Source organism: Oscarella lobularis, chromosome 11 (genome assembly GCF_947507565.1).
Source record: "Oscarella lobularis chromosome 11, ooOscLobu1.1, whole genome shotgun sequence".
NCBI lineage: Eukaryota > Metazoa > Porifera > Homoscleromorpha > Homosclerophorida > Oscarellidae > Oscarella > Oscarella lobularis.
The window spans coordinates 2,857,928-2,881,377 of record NC_089185.1 but is presented as its reverse complement, the minus strand read 5'-3'; the positions used below and the strand labels follow the sequence as shown (position 1 = coordinate 2,881,377).

At 46.5% G+C, this 23,450-nt stretch overlaps 8 protein-coding genes and 2 long non-coding RNA genes across 14 annotated transcripts; 5 read left to right on the top strand and 5 right to left on the bottom strand.

Moving 5' to 3' along the window:
- Positions 1–4: 4 nt before the first annotated feature.
- Positions 5–1,823, bottom strand: LOC136193151 (kelch-like protein 20). Its single transcript, XM_065981960.1, has one exon. It carries the CDS (start codon positions 1,811–1,813, stop codon positions 131–133), a length of 1,683 nt encoding a protein of 560 aa, XP_065838032.1. The 5' UTR covers positions 1,814–1,823; the 3' UTR covers positions 5–130.
- Positions 1,824–2,834: 1,011 nt separating this feature from the next.
- Positions 2,835–4,466, bottom strand: LOC136193076 (kelch-like protein 20). Its single transcript, XM_065981866.1, has one exon. It carries the CDS (start codon positions 4,458–4,460, stop codon positions 2,835–2,837), a length of 1,626 nt encoding a protein of 541 aa, XP_065837938.1. The 5' UTR covers positions 4,461–4,466.
- A 459-nt stretch (positions 4,467–4,925) lies between these two features.
- LOC136193075 (kelch-like protein 20) lies at positions 4,926–6,590 on the bottom strand. The gene has a single exon (XM_065981865.1). It carries the CDS (start codon positions 6,588–6,590, stop codon positions 4,926–4,928), a length of 1,665 nt encoding a protein of 554 aa, XP_065837937.1.
- A 179-nt stretch (positions 6,591–6,769) lies between these two features.
- On the bottom strand, positions 6,770–7,972 carry LOC136192632 (uncharacterized). The gene is made up of 2 exons (XM_065981292.1): positions 7,887–7,972; positions 6,770–7,836 (listed from the first exon to the last, which is right to left on the bottom strand). Exons 1-2 carry the CDS (start codon positions 7,970–7,972, stop codon positions 6,873–6,875), a joined length of 1,050 nt encoding a protein of 349 aa, XP_065837364.1. The 3' UTR covers positions 6,770–6,872.
- On the top strand, positions 7,966–14,512 carry LOC136192630 (centrosomal protein 43-like). 2 transcript variants are annotated; one of them, XM_065981289.1, is made up of 15 exons: positions 7,966–8,100; positions 8,156–8,209; positions 8,265–8,319; positions 8,367–8,455; positions 9,959–10,105; positions 10,158–10,214; positions 10,268–10,400; positions 10,462–10,523; positions 10,573–10,981; positions 11,044–11,172; positions 11,270–11,338; positions 11,386–11,443; positions 11,490–11,568; positions 11,618–11,670; positions 14,351–14,512. In XM_065981289.1, the coding sequence occupies exons 1-15, from the start codon at positions 8,017–8,019 to the stop codon at positions 14,385–14,387; spliced, it is 1,515 nt and encodes a 504-aa protein (XP_065837361.1). In that variant the 5' UTR covers positions 7,966–8,016; the 3' UTR covers positions 14,388–14,512. The 2 variants fall into 2 exon arrangements, with proteins under 2 accessions (XP_065837361.1, XP_065837360.1); XM_065981288.1 differs by lacking the exon at positions 14,351–14,512 and having other exon boundaries at positions 11,618–11,796.
- LOC136192712 (uncharacterized) lies at positions 12,035–13,818 on the top strand. The gene is made up of 2 exons (XM_065981402.1): positions 12,035–12,120; positions 12,525–13,818. Exons 1-2 carry the CDS (start codon positions 12,055–12,057, stop codon positions 13,749–13,751), a joined length of 1,293 nt encoding a protein of 430 aa, XP_065837474.1. The 5' UTR covers positions 12,035–12,054; the 3' UTR covers positions 13,752–13,818.
- On the bottom strand, positions 14,450–15,737 carry LOC136192633 (dehydrogenase/reductase SDR family member 6-like). Its single transcript, XM_065981293.1, has 9 exons — positions 15,615–15,737; positions 15,489–15,567; positions 15,343–15,439; positions 15,167–15,275; positions 15,058–15,118; positions 14,892–15,005; positions 14,770–14,828; positions 14,629–14,721; positions 14,450–14,567 (listed from the first exon to the last, which is right to left on the bottom strand). The coding sequence occupies exons 1-9, from the start codon at positions 15,711–15,713 to the stop codon at positions 14,514–14,516; spliced, it is 765 nt and encodes a 254-aa protein (XP_065837365.1). The 5' UTR covers positions 15,714–15,737; the 3' UTR covers positions 14,450–14,513.
- Positions 15,653–17,131, top strand: LOC136192631 (uncharacterized). The gene is made up of 3 exons (XM_065981290.1): positions 15,653–16,776; positions 16,827–16,945; positions 16,998–17,131. The coding sequence occupies exons 1-3, from the start codon at positions 15,762–15,764 to the stop codon at positions 17,094–17,096; spliced, it is 1,233 nt and encodes a 410-aa protein (XP_065837362.1). The 5' UTR covers positions 15,653–15,761; the 3' UTR covers positions 17,097–17,131.
- A 459-nt stretch (positions 17,132–17,590) lies between these two features.
- LOC136192634 (uncharacterized) lies at positions 17,591–19,717 on the top strand. Its single transcript, XR_010671198.1, has 4 exons — positions 17,591–17,753; positions 17,825–17,897; positions 17,956–18,029; positions 18,088–19,717. It is a non-coding gene; the product is annotated as an uncharacterized lncRNA (long non-coding RNA).
- Positions 19,718–19,894: 177 nt separating this feature from the next.
- On the top strand, positions 19,895–22,380 carry LOC136193004 (uncharacterized). Of its 4 annotated transcripts, XR_010671270.1 has the most exons (10): positions 19,895–20,305; positions 20,397–20,451; positions 20,531–20,604; positions 20,656–20,787; positions 20,850–20,906; positions 20,956–21,041; positions 21,102–21,190; positions 21,242–21,355; positions 21,405–21,431; positions 21,500–22,380. It is a non-coding gene; the product is annotated as an uncharacterized lncRNA (long non-coding RNA). The 4 variants fall into 4 exon arrangements; XR_010671271.1 differs by having other exon boundaries at positions 19,895–20,451; positions 21,107–21,190; XR_010671272.1 differs by having other exon boundaries at positions 19,895–20,451; positions 21,405–21,461; positions 21,515–22,380.
- Positions 22,381–23,450: the final 1,070 nt, after the last annotated feature.

The window sequence follows — 23,450 nt, the reverse complement described above, 5'->3', positions numbered from 1 at the left end:
CAGTATGGAAAGGGAAACTATTAATTACGTCTCTTCTCTGTACAGATTCATCTTATGATACTATAACGAGGAATCAAACACGTACAGCAACAAAACAACAGACAGTTATACAGAACACTATAGAAGCTCGCTAAACGAAGTCCAACACTAGCTTTCTCTCCACAACTTCGCAATCGCAGTAGCAACACTCCTTCAAATAGTGGTCTCTATGGTCTCTATGGTCCCACCTGTTTACTCGTTCGTCGTAAACAACAATTTGGCAATCACTCAACGCATACATTCTTTTGCTTTCAATATCATAGGCGAGTTTACTGTATGACGAAAATGGAAAGAATCCGTCTATGACAGAGAACTGCTCATCGCGGCTGTCAAAAATTACTGCACGTTTGCCACCCTTAATATATAATCGGTCTCTGGTGGTGACGTAGCAGCAATAATGAGGATCCAGGTTTGTCAAGTTTTTATCATGCGGTAACGGATATTGACAAGACTTGAAATTGCACCAACGATTTTCCAATGGATCATACTTCGTATATCCAAATTGATTGTTAAGGTCAAAGCCAATGGCCAAAATTTCATTAGCAAGCGAGGCTAAAATATAGCGACCTTTAAGAGCGTTCTCAGGAGAGGAAATGGGTATCCACGCTTTCTTCTCTGAATCAAACACTTCACACATCATCTCGTCCACAAAGTCTTTGCTTATGGTCATACCGTAAATGCGATCGTCACAACAAACTATCTCAAAATCTATTCTTGGACAATGCATACGTTGCACGTCATCTACCCATCGTTGTCGTTCAGCATCATATCGCTGAACAATGTCAATGTCATTCTCATATGAGTCAACTTGGGTATAACCACCAAGAGAGTAAATCACGTCCTTTGACGTTGCAATCTTATGACTATGCGTTCCCAATTCCAGGGAAGGAAACGTAGTCCACTCGTTGCTGTTGGGCTCATATAACATAGCTCTATTGCTCACATATTTGCACACACTATCCGCCTCGTTGCTCTCGCATTCTTCCCTCTCCCACCCACCAGTCACAAGCAGGACGCCGTCGCATCCGACTCGACGTTGACAGGATCCGCCTGACGAGTGATAATGGGAGACCAAATCGAGATCCGAAAGAACGTCACTCGATTCTTTGAAATCGAGTAATGGAAAGCGAACGAACGCTGAAAGAGTTTCGACTTGAGCTCGACGAGCCTCTTCATCGTGCTTCATCCACTTTTGCAGAATCGTCAGAACTTTGTCTTCTGACGTCACGCCCAATTCATCATGAGATATAATCCTGCTCAGATGTTCTGCGGAAAGGAGTAGAAAATCCTCGGTCTCGGCCAAAACGGAAATTGTCACGGCAGTTATACGATCAGCAATTCGGAGTAAATCCGAATCGCCGTATCGAGCGCCGACGATTCCCATGCTGATGCAATTGGACTCATCCACGTGGCCTTTGAGCCAGTCGCTGCATATTCGAAAGATTTCTTCGAATTGAACGTAGTGAGCCGCCACGTAAAGAGATAAAACGTTCTCGACAGATGCAGGGCATTCGATTTCTCCTGTGTAGGCGTATTCGATTAGCATCTTCATTACTGCTCCCTTGATGTTACGAATAGCGACGTCGGTTTGCTTGCTCTCTAGAAACTCTCCTTCAAACATGGTACGAAAGAATCGACTCAAGGCAGCGAGAATAATTCGGTGAGCTGGAAAGCGTTGTCCGTCTTCGCTGATGATTACGACGTCGCACAGGTAGTTTGACATTCGCAGTGAGCAAAGGCCGCTTATTAAATGGCGGGTAGTCTCAAAAGACATCGTTTCGTCGACCATGACGTTTCCACGCGGTTCTGTGAAGAGTCCCGGATTACCAACCCGGATCACGGATCACGGAACGCGTTTTCTGGTGTACAGTATCGTGTTGTGTTATGTGCCAAACTGGAGTAGATTCTTGAGGTTGCGTCCAAAGTTCTTCTGCCTAGGGCGAAACGCGCAACCTCGTAGGAATTGAACGGCAAACTCAAATTTTATGAATAGACCGATAAATACGTCGCTCACTGACTCATACAAAGAAATTGGCCTTCTAATTTTCTTGTTTTTTTACCTAGAGTCTTCTGCTTCTGTTCAATGACGACGCCATCAGATCTTGCCACTCATTATAGACATCCTCAACAAATCGTTATTTCTCCTCGCCTCCAAGTGAAACTGCTTCGTTCTCAACTCATACCAGCGTGGCCAGGGGCCTCGAATTCATTCGAGCTCCTCAAGCCGCTTCATCTCCAGCAGTCGCTCCTCCTCCAACTTGAGCCCTTCCAGTCGCAACCGCGCCAAATCGACGCCGTAAGGACTACGCGGAAATATTGGCGACGACGACTTGCTACGCCGCCGTTGCCATGACAACCGGACTCCAATCTCTTCGCCGGCGCGAAAGACAGCGCGGTTCGAGGACGACGATCGAAGGCGCGGACCGCCGCCGCCGTCGACGGAACCTCAGTCAACGTCCGTCAAATCGCGCGATCCCCCACCCACGATTCGTATCTCCTTACTCGCCAACGTCTGTCGCGTTCGCTTCGCGTGATTCGACGGCGCCGTCGACCGACTCCCACAGCACGCGACTATCGGGACGCACGAGCGAGCGCACCGTCGCCGGCGGCGCGGCGAGGGCGCGTGCGTTTCGCTTCCCAACGCTTACCTAAGCGCGCTGCTCGAGCGGCAGCTAACACCTTTTCTTCTCCATGTCTTTGTCACAGATTTATCATGTAATAGGAACAAGGAACAAGGAATCAAACGTGAACAGCAACAGTACTACTACTGACAGAAAAAAAGTTTTTGGAGCTAGTCAAAGTCCTCGAAAGTCCAGCATCAGATTTCTTTCCACAAATGCGCAAGCAGCTAAATCACCCACCCGGTATACATACTTGCGTCTTATGTCCCACTTGTTTGCTCGTTCATCATAAATGTCAACAACTTCATTATTAAAAATGAACACCCTCTTGCTGTGAAGATCATAAGCGAGTCCATTGCATTTTGAACGCATTGGAAAGAAGTCTTTTACAACAGAAAACCGCTCGGTTTTGCTGTCAAAAACTATCAAATTACGTTTATCTGGAAGTTTAATGTATAACTGGTCTCCCGTAGTGGCGCAAAGAGGAGGCTCACATACAGATAACCAAAAAGGAACGGAACAAGGCTTAAATTCGCACCAACGATCTTCCAATGGATAGTACTTCATATAGCCGGACTCGTCCTCAGGATTAGAGCCAATTGCGACAATCGTATTGGTCAGAGAGGATACAATGTAGCGACCGTTAAGCCGGTTCACAGGAGAGGAAACGGGTGTCCACGTTTCCATCTCTGGATCAAGCACTTCACACAGTGAAGAACGTTCGCCGATACTCAAGCCGTAAATGCGATCGCTGCAGGAAACTATTTCCATTCCGTTTCTTTTGCGATGCATACGTTGTACATTATCTTCCCATTGCCGTCGCCCAGGATCGTATCGCTGAACAACGTCAGTCTTAGTACAGTAGTCAGAACCACCAAGAGCGTAAACCTTGCCATTTGAAGTCGCAATCCTATTTTCTTTCATTGCCACTTTCAGGTCAGGAAAAACACTCCACTCATCATTGTTTGGATCGTATATCATAGCTGTACTGCTCATGATTCCCTCCCCGCCGGCAGCCAGAAGAACGACGTCGCGTCCAATTCGCCGCTGACAAGATCCGTCTGACGTGTGATAGTGAGACACCAAGTCAAGATCCGAAAGAAAGTCACTTGATTCTTGGAAATCGATTAGTGGAAAACGAACAAATTTTGAAAGCGTTTGGACGTGATCTCGACGAGACTCTTCGTCGTGCTTGATCCACTTTTGCAAAATAATCAGAACTTCGTCTTCCGTCCTTACGCCCATTTCATCCTGAGTGAGAATCCTACCCAGATGCTCCGCCGAAATGGACACGAACTCTTTCTCCTCTGTCAAAAGCAAAATATTCCTCCCTGCAATGAGATCAGCAGCTCGAAGTAAATCCGAATCGTCGTATCGATCAGCGACCATCGCCATGCTTAGGCAATTGGACGTGTCCACGTGCTTGCGGAGCCAAGAAGAACACATCCGAAAGAGTCGGTCGAATTGAACGTAGTGAGCCGCTTTGTAAAGGGATAGAACATTTTCGAGAGCTGCAGGGCATTTGGCTTCTCCTCTATAGGCGTATTCGATTAGCATCTTCATTACGGTTCCTTCGACGTTTCGAATAGCGACGTCCGTTTGTTTGCTCTCTATAAACGTTCCGCAGAGCATGGAACTGAAAAACTCGCTGGCAGAAGCGAGAATTATTCTGTGAGCTGGAAATCGATGGCCGTCTTCGGTGACGATGACAACGTCGCACAGATAATCCGACTTTCGAAATGAGTCAAACAGCGCCGTTGAAAAATAGCCACTCGTCTCCAAAGAAATCGTTTCGTTCATGATCACTCTTGCTTGGAGGAGTCCCGGATATAGAGAAAAGTTTCTTTTCTTTGCCGCGTAGGAAGAAACTCCCCACCTTGTTCAGCACCTCCTCCATGGCATTCGATTTCGAAGTCTTCTTTTCTTCGTACTGTAGCGTCCGTTCCAAAGAGGCCCTGGCGGGGTCTAGCAGGCGACTCGTCAAAGTGAGTCCTCTCTATGCGAAGCGAAATGCGAACCTCAGGCTGGCGAGTTTTTTAAAAGAGTTTGTAGGGAAGAAAGAGAAACTATCAATCATCAGTTTTAGCGTCGCTTCTCTGTACAAGTAATGTGGTTCTCTAAAGTCGTTGTCATAGATCTTCCTGATTCATCTAATGATACTGTTTTCACCATTTAATAATCGGCAAACTAAATTAGAACGAGGAAGCAAACACGTACAGAAAAGAACAGTTAAATAAGAACACTCGATCTATAGAAGAAGCTCGCCTAAATGAAGTCCAACGTTAGCTTTCTCTCCACAACTACGAAACTGTAGTCGTAACACTTCTTGAAGTTGTGGTCTCTAGGATCCCACCTGTTCACTCGTTCGTCATAAACAGCAATTTTGTCAGGATTCGACGCGTAAATCCTTTTGCTTTCAAGATCATAGGCGAGTTCATAGCATGGCAAAAATGGAAAGAATCCGTCAACGACAGAGAACTGCTCATCGCGGCTGTCAAAAATTACCGCTACACTATTGTGATTGTCAATATATAATCGGTCTCCGGTGGCGACGCTGCAACACCAATAATCCAACTTTGTAGGTACTTGACAAGACTTGAAATTGCACCAACGATTTTCCAATGGATCATACTTCATATATCCGAATTGCTTGTTGAGGTCAAAGCCAAAAGCAAAAATTTTATTAGCCAGCGAGGCTAAAATATAGCGATGTTTAAGAGCGTTCTCGGGAGAGCAAACGGGAATCCACGTTTTCTTCTCCGAATCGAACACTTCGCACATCATCTCGTCGACTTTGCTGATGCTCATACCGTAAATGTGATCGTCACAACAAACTATTTTGTGATCTGTTCGTGGACAATGCATACGTTGTACGTCATCTACCCATTGTCGTCGTTTAGCGTCATATCGTTGAACAATGTCAATCTCAGTGTCGTCGTGATGTGAGTCACTGGTATAACCACCAAGAGAGTAAATCACGTCATTTGAAGTTGCTATCTTATGTCTATACGTTCGCACTGCAAGGGAAGGGAATTCGGTCCACTTGTCGCTGTTGGGCTCATATACTCTAGCTTCATCGCGCGCATATTTGCGCTTGGAATTGCATGTTGACCACGTCCGCCCACCAGTCACAAGCAGGACGCCGTCGCATCCAAATCGACGTTGACAGTCCTCGCCTGACGAGTGATAGTGAGAGACCCAATCGAGATCAGAAAGAGCGTTACTCGATTCTTCTAAATCGAGTAACGAAAAGCGAACAAATTTCGAAAGTGCTTCGACTTGAGCTCGACGAGACTTTTCATCGTGCTTCATCCACTTTTGCAATATCGTCAGAACCTCGTCTTCTGACTTCACACCCAATTCATCATGAGATATAATCCTGCCCAGATGTTCTGCCGAAAGAAATAGAAAATCCTCGCTCTTTGCCAAGGCCGAAATGTTCACGGCGGCAAAGCGATCAGCAACTCGGAGTAAATCCGAATCGTCATATTGATCGGCGATAATTCCCATGCTGACGCACGTGGACTTGTCCACGTGGCGTTTGAGCCAGTCACTGCACAGTTGAAATAGTCCGTCGAATTGAACGTAGCGAGCCGCCTCGTAAAGAGAGAGAACGTTCTCGACAGATGCAGGACATTCTGTTCTTCCCGTGTAGGCGTATTCGATCAACATCTTAGTCGTAGCCCCGTCGACGTTGCCGAGAGCGACATCAGCTTGGACTCTCTCTTTGAACTTTCCTTCAAACATGACGCGAAAAAATTGACCGGCGTTAGCGAGGATTATTCGGTGAGCTGGAAATCGTTGTTGTCCGTCCTTGCTGACGATGACGACGTCGCACAGACTATCCGACTTTCGAAACGAATCAAACAATGCCGTGGAAAAGTAGCCACTCGTCTGAAAAGCGATCGTTTCAGTCGTCTGGGGTTCCATCGCGTGCTGTAGCTGTGAAAGCGTCCCGGATAGAAGAAGTCTTTGCGTTCGAAGAACACTGCAGCTCGGTTTCGTATCCTTACCAGCAGCAGTTCGCTGACGCGAAAACTAGTACTACGTATTATCAGACTCGCAGGACGAATCGAACTACAACTCGACGACGCTTTTACGTAGTTGGTCAAATTTTATGAATAAATACGTGTCTCACTGACTCACATAAAGAAATAAAACCGCACTGGTGCTCTCAATATTGGCCTTCTAATTTTCTTGTTTTTTTGTCACCTAGAGTCTTCTGCTTCTGTTCAATGACGACGCCGACGATGTCATCAGGACCTTCGAGTAGTCAATCAGATCTTGCCACTCATTAGACATCCTCAACAAATCGTTATTTCTCCTCGCCTCCAAGTGAAACTGCTTCGTTCTCAACTCGTACCAACGCGGCCAGGGCCCTCGAATTCGTTCGAGCTCCTCAAGCCGCTTCATCTCCAGCAGTCGCTCCTCCTCCAACTTGAGCCCCTCCAGTCGCAACCGCGCCAAATCGACGCCGTAAGGACTACGCGGAAATATCGGCAACGACGACGACTTGCTAAGACTCCCGCCGCCGTTGCCATGACCACGGGACTCCGATCTCTTCGCCGGCTCGAAAGACAGCGCAGTTCGAGGACGACGATCAAAGGCACGAACCGCCGCCGTCGACGGAACCCCAGTCGACGTCCTCGGTCGTTGAAACGTCGAATTGCTTGATCCCCCACCCACGATTCGTATCTCCTTACTCGCCAACGTCTGTCGCGTGCGCTTCGCGTGATTCGACACGGCGCCGTCGACCGACTCCCACAGCACGCGACGATCGGGACGCGCGAGCGAGCGCACCGTCGCCGGCGGCGCGACGTCGAATCGCGACGAGGGCGCGTGCGCTTCGCTTCCCAACGCGTAACTAAGATCGGGAGTCGACGTCGGCGCGCGCAGTTCGTCGTCCGGAAGTCGATGGAGCGGTTTCGTGAACCATTCGGCGTGTTTCGCTCGAGTTGCTATCGAATTTCTGTCTACTTCCGGTGGTGTTTCCGGTGGTGTTTCCGGTTCGTCGTCGCTAGGGAACGAGTCGTCCGTAGCGATTGGTATTTCGGCTTCTTCGGCCGGATCGTCGGCGTCCGATTCGGCTTTACGACGCGCTTCGACGAATATGTGCTGGCTCAGGTTGCTCGTCGTCTTCGTCAGTTCGGAGTTCGTTCGATTTCTCGACTTTTTCCTAGGCGAGACGTCGATTGTTTGGATCGAGCGTCTCTTTTTCGTACTCACCAAAACGTCGGCTTGACTCCCTTTACGATAAACGGCTCGCTGCGGCGTCGAGAGCTGGCGGAGGGAAAATTCGCTGCATCGGCCATTTTAAGACATACGGGGCATCTAAATTCTAAAAAGACGCCGTTCGATGTCGGCGGGAGAAGAAGATACGGAACTGCGGGACCTCGTCGCGCAGACGCTGGAAACGAAAGGCGTCCTGGGCAAAATTCGAGTGAGAAAACCCAAAGCACGGGGCTCCTTTAGGGGGAAAACTCTCTATTTTTCAGGCTCAGCTGCGCTCGCAGGTCTTTTTGGCATTAGAAGAGCAAGAATCGACTGAAGTAAGAGCATTTGGGTTAGAAGAGAACGCGATAGAAACTCGTTATATCGATTCAGAGCCGCAATCTCTTGATAAACGAAGAACTTCGCTCGTTCACGAACACCCAGCAAGGTAATCACGTTGATATATAATAAAGAGACTCGATTTGGAAATTCTAGGTCGATTGGCTTCGGGACTCGTTCGCGAGTTTCTCGAATTCTTCGGTCTCTCTGCAACTCTATCCGTTTTCGACCCAGAGACAAGCGCAGTAAGTTCCTTAGGAAAGGATGTATAGAGAAAAAGTCATATACCATATAGTTCTCTATATAAAGAAAAGTTCTCTATATATAATCTTCACAGTCTCATATGAGCTGTGATTGGTCTGTGGTCAGATAGACGTCTTCCGTTGGGTCGTTTGTCTGGGAAGACTTTGTATAGTTCCACTGTAGCGCCTTGACTGTAAATGTAGTCGATTGTTTGTTTAATTTTTCCGTTGAATCCCGTGTACGTGGCGAGTGAAACGTTTTCCGTTCGCTTTGCGATATCTCGAGTGCACTGGAGTCCGGTTTTTGACTCGATTGTATGAAAAACGTCCGAAAGACGTTCTTCATTAAAATCACCAATTAAAACAGCAGGCCCCGTATCGCACAACTCCAATATTCGTCTCGAAATCAATACCGCACTTTCGAGCCGAGCTTCCCGTCCCCGGTGATCGAAATGCGTATTGAAAAAATAAAACGATCGCGACGATTCCCTAATAATAAATCTCCCCCACGTGACTATTCGAGGCAATGACGACGATCGGAACTTCGTTCCGGGATCGTCCGGCGTTTCGCTCAGCCAAAACACTCCCGAATCAATTATTTCCAAAACGGTTTTATCGTAGAATATCGGGTTAAATTCTCCGCGATTTTTCCCGTCGTCCCGCCCGACGCCGTAGCGCGCGTACTCCGCGCCGAGACCTTCGGCTATTTCGGCCACTTGATGCTTTAGGGGCTCTTGAAGTCCGAAAATAGTTGGTCTTAGCTCGCTGAGAAATCGTATGACGTCGTTTTTTCGACGAGGCCACGCGTCTTCGCCGTCGCGCGACGTGTCGTATCGAACGTTGAACGATACGACTCGTATCAGGCTCGGAGCCGATGTAGAAGTCATAGTCGAAACCCCCGGATAGGGCGTTCGAAGCCCACGCGGTTTTCCACGTGGGCTTCGAATCGAAAGATGGCCGACTCGAAAAGTACGATCGTGCGCGAAATAAACGGCGATCTCTTCTCGTGCCCGTCGTCGGCGTCGCTCGCCCACTGCATAAGCGAAGACGCGCACATGGGAAAGGGCATAGCGACCCTATTCAAGCGAAAATTCGGCGGCGTCGACGCGATAAAGAGCCAAAAGGCGCAAACGGGCGAAATAGCCGTTCTCGAACGCGCCGATCGCTTCGTTTACTATCTAATAACGAAGCGACGCTACTTTCACAAGCCGACCTACGATACGCTTCGCTCCGCGCTAAGAGCGATGAAAATCCACGCAGTCGCGCACGAAATCGACGAGATTTGCATGCCGCGAATCGGGTGCGGGTTGGATAAGCTCGATTGGGATCGAGTGAAACGTCTACTCGAAAGCGAATTTAGGGAAACGAAAATTCAAATAACAGTTTATTATTTATAGTTCGTTTACGTCATTTAGTGTTTTGGTATTGATTGACATTATGACGTTGATTAATTAAATTAAAGTGATTAGTGGCGTTAGTATTGGTCAATAAATTTTTTTGTGTTAGAATGATTGTTATGATGGTCGAGCCGCTCTTGCTAGAGAGTTGGATATTGTGGATGAGGACGAGCCGAGTCGGCCTTTGCTTGCTGATTTTCTTGTGGCGAAGAGAAAGCCGGCGGTGGATAAGCGTGTCAAACCACAAAATCGCGCTGTAAATTATTGATTAATAAATACGGTGATATTTGAAGATTTTTTTGCTATAGGATCTGGGTCAGGAACAAATTGATGATGCTAAGGAAAAATTTGAGCTGTATGACAAGGCAAGTCCAAGAAACGTCTCATAGATGAGAACTGACTCTAATGTATACTACAGGACTGTGATGGGCTTATAGACAAGTTCGAAGTCCAGCAACTCTTCTGCGACGTTCTACCCAACTTCCCACTCAGCATGATCGATAGCTACGTCAACGGCGAATTCCAAGCGGCCAACAAGGGCGTCACAGGAAGTAGGAGAGAAAAAAACGAAGAACAAACATTATAGAAGTCCCATGATAATATTCTCTATAGCAATCGACTTCAAAGAATTCATGGAGATGTACAAGCGACTCTTCAGTCTGTGCAAGACAGTGGTAAAATAAAATAATTTAATATTCAAAATACATTAGTTGTCACATTGAGGTTTCCGAAACCGACGGTCCAGTCGGAGGCGGCGTGGCAACCCCGGGCCTTCTCACCAGTCGCATGGGCGACGGTCAAAGCGGCCCCGACAAAAAGCCCGTGTCATTAGCCGACTACATGGCACCGTCGAAGGGAATCGCTCTGGACCGAACATTGGAGGTGGACGCGCTCTCGTTGAGCAGTCACAGCAGCATTCGCAGTGGCTATTCGGAGAGGAGTCAACGAATGAGAGGCGTTGGTAAAGAGGACGGTTTCGATGATCAGCTATTGAAGTCGACGCAGCCGGGCTTGGAGTTCGAGCATCAGCTCGGCGACGGCGGAAGCGGCGACGACGACGACGATAAGGTGTACGGCGCTCTCGGCGTTCCGGACGACGACGTCACGAAAAAGAAGTCGAGTCGAAAGCAAGGTAGTAGTAGAACATTGGTATATATGTGGTGAATTAATTAATTATTTATTTTTTTGTTATAGAGCTGTTGTCGAGGAATTCGCTTCCGCCTCTCAGTGGCGCTGGCGGCGGGAAGAGTCCGTTGTCTACGCTTCAAGGTGCCCCTTCGCTCACTCGAGGTGGCGGAGGTGGTGGCTTGGGGGCAGACCTTGGTACGATGTTCTATCCCTTAGCGTTAGTGTGAACATCAGAGTCATCCCCTCACATAATCATAGCTACAGACGTGCTTGTCTTTATATCCTTCTCTAGGTTTGTCGCTTGATAGTGAGCTGAAAGATCTCGCCGACTTCAATAGGCGTCTTGATTTGCTTGGTGTTGGTAAGGTTCTTTCCCTTGACAACGTGAAGCATCATTGTTTTTTTAAGATGTAAATGACGATGATGATGACTTGCAACAGTATGACGACGACGATTTCAATTCGACGTACGTCACAGCATCTTTACCGTCCTTTCAATCGACGTTCTTGTAGATCTCAAATACATTCAGTGGAGTCGGTAGAAGCCGCTGAAGTGGCGGCGGGATCAGATACGAGCAGTCTTCTGAACGACGTAATGTCGTCTCTCCGCGAACGAATCCCCGTGACGCGTTCTCTTGCAGTTTGGCGGGGGTCTGATGACGGACGATCGCAGTCTTTCGCATCTTAGCAACGATGACATTGACTATATTGAAAGCATTGCATCGAACTAGAGGCCACACAGGCGGTAAGTGTTTTCAGTGATGGGTCATTGTAGTAAAAACTTCTCATGTTGTAACCAATTTTACTTTATGTGCAGCCAGGTCATAGTATATTCAAATGATTCTATCTGCAAGAGCATGATGCTTTCAAATCTTCATCAGTTATGGATTCGGTTACACTTCACCAATTATCACAGCCATGAGATCAATGGCCTTTTCGTTCGCTCGTAATTCAATTTTACTACTATTGTCTACCAACTAATTACATTAGAAAGCTGGCTCGGCTCTCTGAGGGACCTATATTAAATTAGATTTCTGCGCAACAAAAGAACACCACATGCTTGCAGCATTTTATATCTATGCTTGCAGTTAGTACAGTACCAGGTTTCTCGGTTTTGCGTCTGGTTCAAGCTTTTCTCGGTCAGGTAGGTCAATACTAACTGACGTATGTTCGGTAGTACTGTAACCATACGACCCGGTTCTAACTCATGCTCACGCTGCCGCGCCGCCTGTATCAACAGCCTTTTGAACGCCTGACAAGCAGCCGGAGTGCGCCGTTGCGGCGGTCACGTACAGACACGGACCAAAAAGAGAATAATCTCGCTGTTTAATTTGCATGCCAATGCCAGTGAGTCATGTTGAATCTAACCCGGAGAAAAGAGCGTGGCAAGCGGATGCGGATGCGCCATGGATGCACTCCCAGTTACTAATAAACCTAATTAAAGACATCCTTGCAGGTTTACGATTTCAGTAGTTAGAACAGATAATTTTAGCACAAACGTCACCGCTCTAGGGGCGTTTGGATTTCTGTAAATATATTTCGTTTTAGGGCTACACCATATTCAACATGAAAACAATAGCCTTTTGTCTTCTGTTATCGATTGTTTGGACGACTGTCACATGCAATCGCAGTCGTACTTCATTTGAAAAGAATTGTCTTCTGGATGGATACAACTACAGTATGGATTGCCATAACTGCAAATGCGCGGATGAGGCCTTTGACAAATTGTGCATGTCAAGGAAGAACAAGCCAATTGCAGGAGAGAACAAATGCATTAGCCCGCTGAGTGCTCTTTCTGTTCGTGCCAAGAAATTTGTTCAAAAGGAGTCCTGCTTTATTCGCTTCTGTCCTAATAGTGATCAACAGAACCACGAATGGCTAGTGCAATGCCGCAATAAGAGAAATAAATGTTTGTGTTCTGTTCTCTATTATGCTGAACGTAACGTCTGCAGATCCTGCGAAAACACTCTCCTAAATCAATTTGCAAAATTATCTTTTCTTTCACCCTCAGAATGCTCATTGCAGATAAAAACGCTGAAACTGCAAAAACCTGTTTTAGAGGGGGTGATATCTCAAAAACGAAAGAGGTCTTGTCACCCCAAAGCTAAAAAGAACAATTCTTTTGATTTTATTGCGTTAGCCGATAGGCATGCAGTTACCGGCTTTTATCATTACTCTTTACAGCTTTGGCAAGGCGTTACCGAATTACCCGCGGAGTCTGGTGAAGCAAAAGTGGAAGAACTTCGAAAACGAAATCCGAATGCTGTGAAAAAAGCGGCCGTTGAACTGTTGCGCCATAAATCCAATTGGTGTATTTGGAGATTCAATGAAAAAAAGAATTGTACTGAGCGAGAAGAGAAAAATCTGTGGGTATCTCTTATTCGATACAGCGATTCGAGCGTTAACTTTATTCCGGTGTACAACCCTACTGTTGACAATAAAGCGAAGGTTGCGAAGAAGTGGGAAGACATTAGGTCTAAAGCAAGTTCATACCCTTATGCCGAGCAATCAGAAAATGATTTCAAAAATCTTCCTAACTCAATTTACTGCTTAATGATCCCAGGCATCACCGAAGATGAAAATAATTCAAACACGTTTATTCTTTGGTTGTTGAATGAAACAAATATAACGTATAAGAAAATGTCACGAAGTCATCCTGGCAGACAATTGCCGCCTATCAATCACGAACCGAAAAAAGGATTTAGTATATCTCCATGCACCGATCCTAAAGAATTCTGCTCGATAAACTGGTATTGGGACAACCCTTGGTGTTGAGTTCTGCATGCTTGTTTGGGTAGTTCAGAGTGTTGTGGTTTCTTTATGTCAAACCATTATGGCATACAGTAGACATTGGGCCAACGCGAATAGGCTTGGTTTCTCTGTTGCAGCGAGCTATGCTGTTGTTTCTTCGTGCGTTGCATGCGACGACCGGATCCGGTTTGTCACCCACCCGATGTGACGCGTTTGCGACTTCTTCCAGCAAGTCTGCGACACCACCAAAACAAAAAATGACTTCGCAAGTAACCTAAATGCTCCATCTCCATCAATGATAAATGCTCCATCTCCATCAATAATAAATTCTGTGCCAGTCACATAGGCAGCCTTGAGAAAGAGTACACAAAATCTAATAAAGGCTTAACTAAAAACCTTTTTTAAAGCCTCTAGGGCGAATGGGCTCTTTCAGCCGATGTCGTCAAACCTGGACAGACGGAATTGCATCTGACACCTTTAGAAACGAAGTCACTGGCTAGAAGAGAAGTGTAAGTGGCCGCGGGATCAGATACGACGTATGTAACGTCATCTTTCTGAGAAAGAATCGTTGTGTCTCTTGCAGTTTGGTAGGGGCCTAATGAACGATCGCAGTCTTTTAACGACGACATTGACTATATTGAAAGCATCGCATCGAACTAGACGGCTGATGCAGCACGGGTGTGTACTACAATGCTTAGTAAGTGGTCAAAGACTTATTATAGTGGGGAGGTCTTCCAAGTTTTATTTCATGTGACTCCGTGTAAAAAATAAGAAAAGGAAGGTTTCTTAGATGCTCCATCCCCCGTCGATGATGAATTCCGTGCCAGTCACGTAGGCAGCCTGAGAGCGCAAATTAATTAATTAATTAATTAATTAAACGACAATTTAATTGAGTGCGTACTTCATCTGACGCTAGATACGTACAAAGGCTCGCTATTTCTTCGGATGTGCCCAGACGACCCATTTTCTGTCGGGCAAGGAAGTCTTTCAGTGCCTATGGGAAGAACGTAGCAATGTCAGTTTATCAGCCAATGCTATTCACCTTGTCTGGGTCCGGTTGGGCTTGGATGCGCTGTTGAAGACTCGGCGTGTCTACAGTGCCTATAAAAAAAGGATGATTGAAGTTTAATTAAGGCAGGTGTTTTTTTGTATTATAAGTCATACCTGGACAGACGGAATTGCATCTGACACCTTTCGAAACGAAGTCGCTGGCTAGGGCTTTTGTAAAGCCGATCACTGCGGCTTTGCTTGCACCGTACAAAAATCTGTTCGGAGCGCCTGTATCATGAAAGTTGAGCATCAAAACAAATAATGTCTTATTGTAATTGACCTTTGATGCTTGATGCCACTGATGACATATTAATGATGGACCCACCTCCATTGGCGATCATCTAAAGGCCGTATGGATTATAGAGATAAATCCTTGATTCTAAAATCACCTTTGGGACCACTTCTTTGCTGAGAAAAAACATGCTTTTGACATTGATGGCGAATGAGAAGTCCCAATCAGATTCGCTGCAGTCTAAAATTGTCCCGTGGTGAACATACCTAAAAATCAATAAAGAATAAATATAAAGAGACGTCTACATTAAAATTTCAATTATCACATACTCACCCAGCACAGTTAAAAAGAATGTCAATTTTCTCTTGCTCTGCAACGAGTTTCCTCACTGCGTCCGCTTTGGTGACGTCAAGCAGACACGTAGTGATGCCTACGTAGAAAAATCAGATTCCCGTTCATTCTGTCGGCTCTCCTAGCACCTGGCACTCCGTCGAGTTCCTTCAGTTTCTCCCCATTAATGTCCGTTGCCAGAACGGTGGCTCCTTCCTCGGCAAATTTCTGCGCAGAGTGTTTACGACAAATAGAGCGGTTTTGCGCAGTCTTACGCGCGCCGTCGCATTTCCTATGCCCTGAGCTGCTGCCGTAATCAGCGCAAACTTGCCTGCCAGCCTTCCTAAGAGCTTGGGACGCTTCGCTTGACTCATCGTAGAACGAGTGCACGTGCAAAATCACGCCCTTTCGTTTATTTCAACATGGAGGGCATCCCGTCGACGCACATAATCGTAGCAAGTCGCGAATGCGACGCAGTGCGGCTTCGAAACGGCGCCCAAGCCGAAACCGTAAAATATCCTCACACCGAAGCCCAATTCGAAATCGCAACGAGCTCAGACGGGGCCCTATACGCCCTCGACACGAAATCGGGCTCGATTTCAATTCGCCGCGACGAAACGAACGTCTGGACCGAACTTTTTTCTATAAGCGACGCCGTCAAACTAGCCGTCAGCTCGCAAGGCATTTGGACATTAGCAAAAGACGGAACAGTGACGTATCGTGACGTCAAAAAGAAATCGAAAAAATCTAAGAGGCGGCGAAAATCTGTCGCGTGCACGGTAACGCCCCCGTCTGTCGTCGGAAACGTCACGTGCATAGAAATCGATGAAAGAGATTGCGTTTGGCTTGGAACGCAGAACGGGATCGTATGGTACTCCTGGTCTCATTTGGCTGAGAGTTGGAATTCTCTGCCGAAGATTGGCAATGAGGGATGGTTGTCTCCTATTACGCGACTATTTTCAAAATCATCTGAGTCGATTTTGTGCGTTGCCGCGTGCGTTGGCGCCGTGTTTTGCTGTCTCGGTGAAACGAAGGAGATATGGAGATACTCATACAATGGGAATCAGATGGGGAGCATTGGTGCAGGGTTATGGGGGAAAATCGAAGTTCCTCTACTCGACGTCACTGCGATGAGCGCGATGAGTCGAGGCGACGAACGGGTTCTGTTGACGGTGCCTAGTGACGGTGTATTACGCGTGTGGTCGGAGGGAATGAATGGGTGGTCGAGGACTGGTGTTACGAATTTGCTCGGGGTCGATGCCGTCGAAGTGAATGACTGCAATAATGAGAAAGAGCTGACGTCACCGGCGAAAGTGGCTCGAACGGACGAGAGAATTCCTTCGCCTCCTACTTTGATATCGGAGACGTCGTTCTACCAAACGGCTCCAGAAGAGTTTTTTCCATGTACGATGCAAATGTCGGAGCAATCATCATCAAGTAGATATATGTATGCATAAAACGTGTTTTCTATTGCTTTTGTTTTTTAGAGTCACCCAATGAATTGGATGGCGTGGACTTTGTTCTTCGATGGGAGAAACCGTCTTATCCTCGGTTTACCTCTCAGACACTGTTTGACTTGATGACTAAAGACGACATCAAGATTCAGGTACGCTTTGACTAGGGGTACTACTAATAAAATATGTAGTTATTTACTGCAGTTTGATTACACGTTTCGTGGTGAGCGTGATGCACTGTCAATGGTGTTATCTGATGACGGTTTAGGCGAGTTAGAGGTGACAGATGAAGATGTCGACTAATGTAGAATTTTTTAGCTTTGTATATTTATAGCAAGTAGGTTAACTAAAAATTAATCTATTAGTACGATATACCGGATGACGTTTTCGCGGCGGATGCAGACCGGGGAGGATCCCTCTCACGTGAGTGCGCTTGATTGCTTTTCACACTTTCTCAGACTCCCCGCTAATCGATGTCTACATCTTCGCCGACATCTGATAACAAATCGGACCTCTGGCTGCGCTGCGCGACGAAGAACGTGCGAGAGCGCTAAATCTCTGCTCGCCGCGCGTCACGCGAGCTGCGCGTGCGTTCGCGGAGACTCGGGACTCGTCGCAGCTCAAGGATCGACGTACGAAATAGGCTCTATGCCCGCGCGCTCTCAAATCGGGGACAAGATCGCCCAAAATCGGCTTACGATGACGTCAATCACGTGCAGTCGCACTGGATGCTGTTCACGCGTTCACACGGTCTTCGGTTCGCTAATTTGCTCCACGCGCTCAATCTGTGAGTCATTCTCGGCTGAAGCGTTGACCGGAGAGGACGCGTCTTTGTCCGCTCCGGCGCGGCAACCACGCATCGTCATTCCTTCGCGGGGCGGCCGAGACGCGAGGCTTACCGCCGCGAGGCGGGCCCGGAAGCTGCTACGAAGAGAGCGGCCGGGACAACGGAGTCAACCGGTAAGGCGAAAAAGCACGCGAACCTAATTTTTTCCCCCAAACTAATTGCGCGTTTTTTCTCTCTTTTGCAGTGCGTTCCAGCGGTCCTTCGCGAAGGACCGCGCGCCCTCAGCGAAGGAAGACGCGCCGCGTGGCGCGCGTCCGGTAAGTTTCGCGTTCGATCTCGCGATTTTTTTTCGACTAATCGAGTTTTTTCTCGTAGATCGTTGCGCTGTGCGAGCGATTGGCGCGCTCGTCGACAATTTTCTTGGATCGACGCCATCGTCGTTCGCACGTGTAAGTAGACACACAAAGCGTTTTGACACCTTGTAATTGTGTATCGTGTTTCCGACAGCTGTCTTCGCTCGTCGCACGTGCCGACCGGAAAAGGAAAAGGGTGACCGGAGAGGCGACCGGAAAAAAAAGCGGAAGAGGAAAGAGGACGACCGGAAGAGGAGAGAAAAAAGCTCAAGAGAAGCTGTGCAAGGGAAGACACGTCGCTCAGGTGTTGTACGTAAAGTACGGGCCCCTGTGGTGTAGGCTTTCACTTAGGGGGCGGGGTTCTCTGGCACTGTACAAGTAGTAAGCGATTGCACGTTGCCGCTGTCTAGGTCCCGAGTCATAGTGAAACAGTAGGACGGGGAGGGGGCTCGTGTGTCCGATGGCAGCGGTTAACAGCATGAGGCTTAATCCTTGAATCACAGACACTCACGCCGCATGTACGAAAAGAAAAAAATCACTGACCGTGACGCACATACACGTCCCAATTTATAATGACAATGTAATGTACGGTGCAGAGAACGTAGTGGGACTTAGTTCGGTCTATTGGCGCCGGTGCGCCTAATAACTTGTGCATCCCTAGGACGCATCACTACAGTAGTTATGCATGGGTCCTTTCCATTTGCATTAAGGTTTAGAGGCGGCTGCCAGTAGGTAGGGCGGTTCCCAACTTGCTCTTGGTGAGGGAGCAGCAGATAGGTTATAGTTTAGATAGGCCTGACCCCTGTAGCTGGCAGTCGCCACGTGCTGTTAGACCATTTTCACAATGGATTTTGGAGGTAATCTAGGTTTATTAGAATATAGGAAATTTTCTAGGTCAATGGATTTTTGAGGTACTCTAGGTGTTCAAAATATTTTTTAGGTTTTGATAATCCGTTTTTAGGGTAGTGTTTTACTAGGTTCGTAGACTAGGGTTTTTTTCATATAGGTCAATGGATGATTAGGTAATCTAGGTTTTTGTTGCTAGGCTCCAAAATGACTAATTCGTGTTTTAGCGTAGTGTTGTACTAGGTTCTTAGGCCATATCAGGAGTGTAATGTAGTTTTCCATTTAGGTCAATGGATAAATAGGTAATCTAGGTGTTTTGTTGCTATCCCCCTAAGTAAACTAATTCGTTTTTTAGGGTAGTGTTGTACTAGGTTCTTAGACCATATTAGGAATGTATTGTACTAGGTTTTCCCTTTAGGTCAATGGATGATTAGAGGTAATCTAGGTTTTTTGTTGCTATACCACCAAAATAACTAATTCGTTTTTTAGGGTAGTGTTGTACTAGGTTCTTAGACCATATTAGGAATGTAATGTACTAGGTTTTCCATTTAGGTCAATGGATAATTAGAGGTAATCTAGGTTTTGTTGCTATACCACCAAAATAACTAACTCGTTTTTTAGGGTAGTGTACTAGGTTTCAGACCATTAGAATAGGATTATATACTAGGTTTCTATTTGGGTTTCTCAGTCTAGGTTTGACCATGGTTCGATCAAATGTGTAAATTATTTTATCGAATAGCAGAAAAAAACGGTAAAGAGTACTCGTTTTCTTTAATTTTTTAAAGAAAACACACGTGCACTACACTGCAGTGTAGTGCACACAAATGTTCTACATGCTCTATCAGCATGTAGCAAATATTTTGTCATTTGTACGAACGTGCAAATGACACGGCCGGTCTGTGTGTCTATGTTGTTTTATGTTGTCTGTAAACGAGTAATGGGGATATGGGGATGGGGATGGGGATGGGGATAAAGGGTGGGGATGGGATAAAGGGTGGGGATGGGTGGGGATGGGATAAAGGGTGGGGATGGGATAAAGGGTGGGGGTGTGGGGGATGGAGACAGTAAGGGAGACTAAGGGATAACAAGGGATTAATTAATTAATTAATTAAGGGACGTAAGGGAATTAACTAACGGATATTAATTAAGGGTAGATGGGGGGATTAAGATTAATTAAGGGAAATTGATTAATTAAAGGGATAATTAAGGGGAGCAGCTTCGGGGCCCCAGCGGAGTAAGATAGCGTGATTCCTAGGCGTTTTATTGGTACCACCCTTTCCGGCGGCGAATGCAGTAGATAGAGATTGTATTTTGGCCTCTACGACGGTTGGTACCGTTCGGTGATGTAAAGGCTCCGGATAAAAAATAAGTACCGGCGCTGCGAAATGGCGCAGTCCCCAACGGTTAGCCTTAGGTTTAGTCGACAGCACGGTTTTTACGGTAGAACCACGGCGCGTTTTCATAAGACTCGATACTGGACTGAACGCTTACATGACAGATTTAGACTAGGGCAATGAATATTGGAGGTAATAGATAGTTTCTGTGTCATTTTCTAGTTTAATTAGATGAGATTAGGTAGTTCATTTATTGACGATACTAATTCTGCTTTTTGTAAAGATAGCGAAGCAGCGAGCTCAAGAAACACGCGCAAAGACTGAAGACGTCTTGTCAGGTTTCGAATTAATTAATTAATACAATTAGTGAAAGAAATTTTAATAGCTTTAAGTTACTTATTACCTATTTCTCCTTAGCTCAAACAGGACGACAACGCAAGGAGAGGAACAACGGCCGGCACCTCAGCAAAGACAAGCAAGTTTCTCTTCAGGCAGAGAAGTGTAGTTCTTGGTGCCACCAAGAACTAAACTTCTCTGTCCAGGTGGGGCTTTTTTAGTGGACACTGGACTGTGGGACGTCGACGAATGGCCAGCTCAGTAGGACAGCGGAAGTTCGGCGAGCCTAGCGACGACGTCAACGAGAAGACACCCTGAGGGGTACGCAACATGGCAAAGTAAGTATTATATATATATATATATTTCAGGCTTAATTCTTTATTATTTCTATTTTTTGCAGAACGAAAATCGGTCATGTGTGCGTACGTCAAGATTGCGTCGGCTACTATTACACAGCGTGAGTCTATACGTTTTGATAATTATCGAAAAATTATTGCCGTTTTTAGGATGACGTGTAATCTTGGCTGGGTGCACTATCAATTTGCTGGCAGACACAGACACCAGCAAAACGTCAGAGCACCGACGTCATCAGGTTATTTAATAAATTATTTAGGCGTGGTAGCTTCATTGATACCGTTTTGTTTTGTTTTAGTGTAGAAAACGACAGCCAAGCTGGCTAAAAATAGCACTGATGACTTCAACGCCGCGGAAGGGCACAGGACGCTTTACTGGCAAGTATGGGTAAGTATATTGATATCAACCAAATAATCAAAATACCATTGTTTTTAATAGGATAAATAATCAGCAAAACCTGGGACCAGAAGAGGGGTCGCACTGACCAGTGACGTCACGTGGAAAGTGCGTGGACAGTGAATCGAATTTTCTACAGTATCCGCCAGGTTCCAGGTAAGCAATCTGCTTTTCTCTCACGTATATGTCATTTGCCTTCCTGTAGTCATTGCGCTTCAATGAGAAGACGTCGGTAATCCAGAGACCTTAGATAGCTAATTAAGTACCACGTGAACTATTTACGATTATGTTTATATTTAGACGTATTTTCTCAAGGATGAAGTGAAGCCGCCCACACCATCGTATGGATGGAAGAATGTACGCCTTTTCAGGTGCGATACTAGCTCTGCCGTGATCCCTACCCCGCTGTATTCATCTCTTCCACAACTGCAATTATTCCCACCCACCAACCCTCCCCAACTGCAGAGTTGCCAGCTACAGCGATCCCGGCTGCAGCATCCCAAGCTGCAGCAACCCCACTTGCAGCTGTCCCGGATGTAGCTAACCTGGCTACAGCGACCCTCGCTGCAGTATAGATATATGAGAAATAAATCTATGGCTGCAGCATAGATATATGAGATATAAATCTATGGCTGCAGCTACCCTGGCTACAGCAATCCCGGCTGCAGCTAACCTGACCTAACCTGACTGCAGCATCCCGGCTGCAGCAACCCCAGTTGCAGCGGTCCCGGCTGCAGCTAACCTGGCTATAGCCTGGCTAACCTAACCTGGCTGCAGTTACTGCAGCTACCCTGGCTGCAGTACCCTGGCTGCAGTCAACTGTAGTCGTCGTCGTCCCTCCTGTACTACCTTAGCTGCAGTTATTCCGTCCTTACTACCCTTACTACAGTACAGTGGTGGCAGAGAGATGAAAAAGCTAGGGGTTTCAAAAGTTATTTGTTATCAAGCACAGCTGTTCTATAACGTTTTTCTTTCTTTTTTATATAATCAATAATTGGTGTGAGCCCGAAGTCAGCGTCAGGAGCGGCGGAAGCGGAGGGGACGGTGGACGGCGGAGGTAGCAGCAGTTGCAGATAATTTAGTCTAATTGAAAGTGTAAATATTTTAATTGACTTTGCAATACTTTATATTTATACATTTAATATTTGTTGTACAGTATCTGCTATTTTTAAAAATGTTATCTTGCATAGTGTAGTGTCGTGCTTTCTCTTTACGAATAGTTAGGGTACGGTATGATAGCGGCACACGGCACATAATTAGTGACGTAGATAATCCGGGCGCGGGAGTGTGAGACAGTATCCCGTGACCTACACGTGTACCTACACAGACTCGTCACCGCACAGTCGTCTTACTTCAGAGCGCAAGTAAGTGAGTCGAACGTCTACGTGAGCAGGCCGGAGATCGAACTCGGGCTTAATGGGGGAAGGGCCGGGGCCTCACCGCCTCAAAGAAGTTGGTTTTGCGTGCCCCCTCCTCCGTCATAGCTAGTCTGAGGAGGTGTCCTAAAGCTGTGTTCACATCACGGACGTAACTGGACGCAGCGTTTACTTGCGTTCTCTTGCGTCGGTATCTTCTGTTCACACACACACGCAGAACGCAACGGAACGCAAACGGACGCAAGAAAATAGAGTCAGGTTGTATTTTTTTGCGTCTCGCGTTTCTGCGTTTCAACGCAGTTTTCGTTTTTAATTAATGTGAACCCACCAACCCTAAGGGTCAGTAAAGAATGTGATCAAGGTCGGAAGCTGCGCATTACCGAGCCCATGCTACTCAAAGAGTTTTCCCTCTAATCATAGTATCCTTTTTATCAGATTCTTTCGTCATGGCAGCGTCAAGTTCGTCTCAAGCTCCTCCGCAGAGTCGCACAATGTATTGGCTACAACAGTTAGGGATTGTTGTGTTCGCCGTTGTCGCTACAATTGTCGCTACAAACTACAACAATTATTCAGGCGTTTCTTGGCTAGCAGATTATTACATGAGTGGGGTTGTTCATGCTGTAGAAAAAGTTGCGCTATGTCAACAACCATTCCACGTCGACAGATCGGAGGAAAAAAAGGCTCTCACATCTTTATTATCTTCCTCTCCAGACGAAGTTGGATATTACCTATTGATCATTGGTCGCCACGGATGCGGAAAGACATGTCTTGTGAAAGAGACACTACGTGAAATTATGGCTGATAACAAAGGAGGTGCGATTTATGTTCCTGTTCCAGAAAACGCGGAAAAATTTACGCATCAGTTCAGAATAATT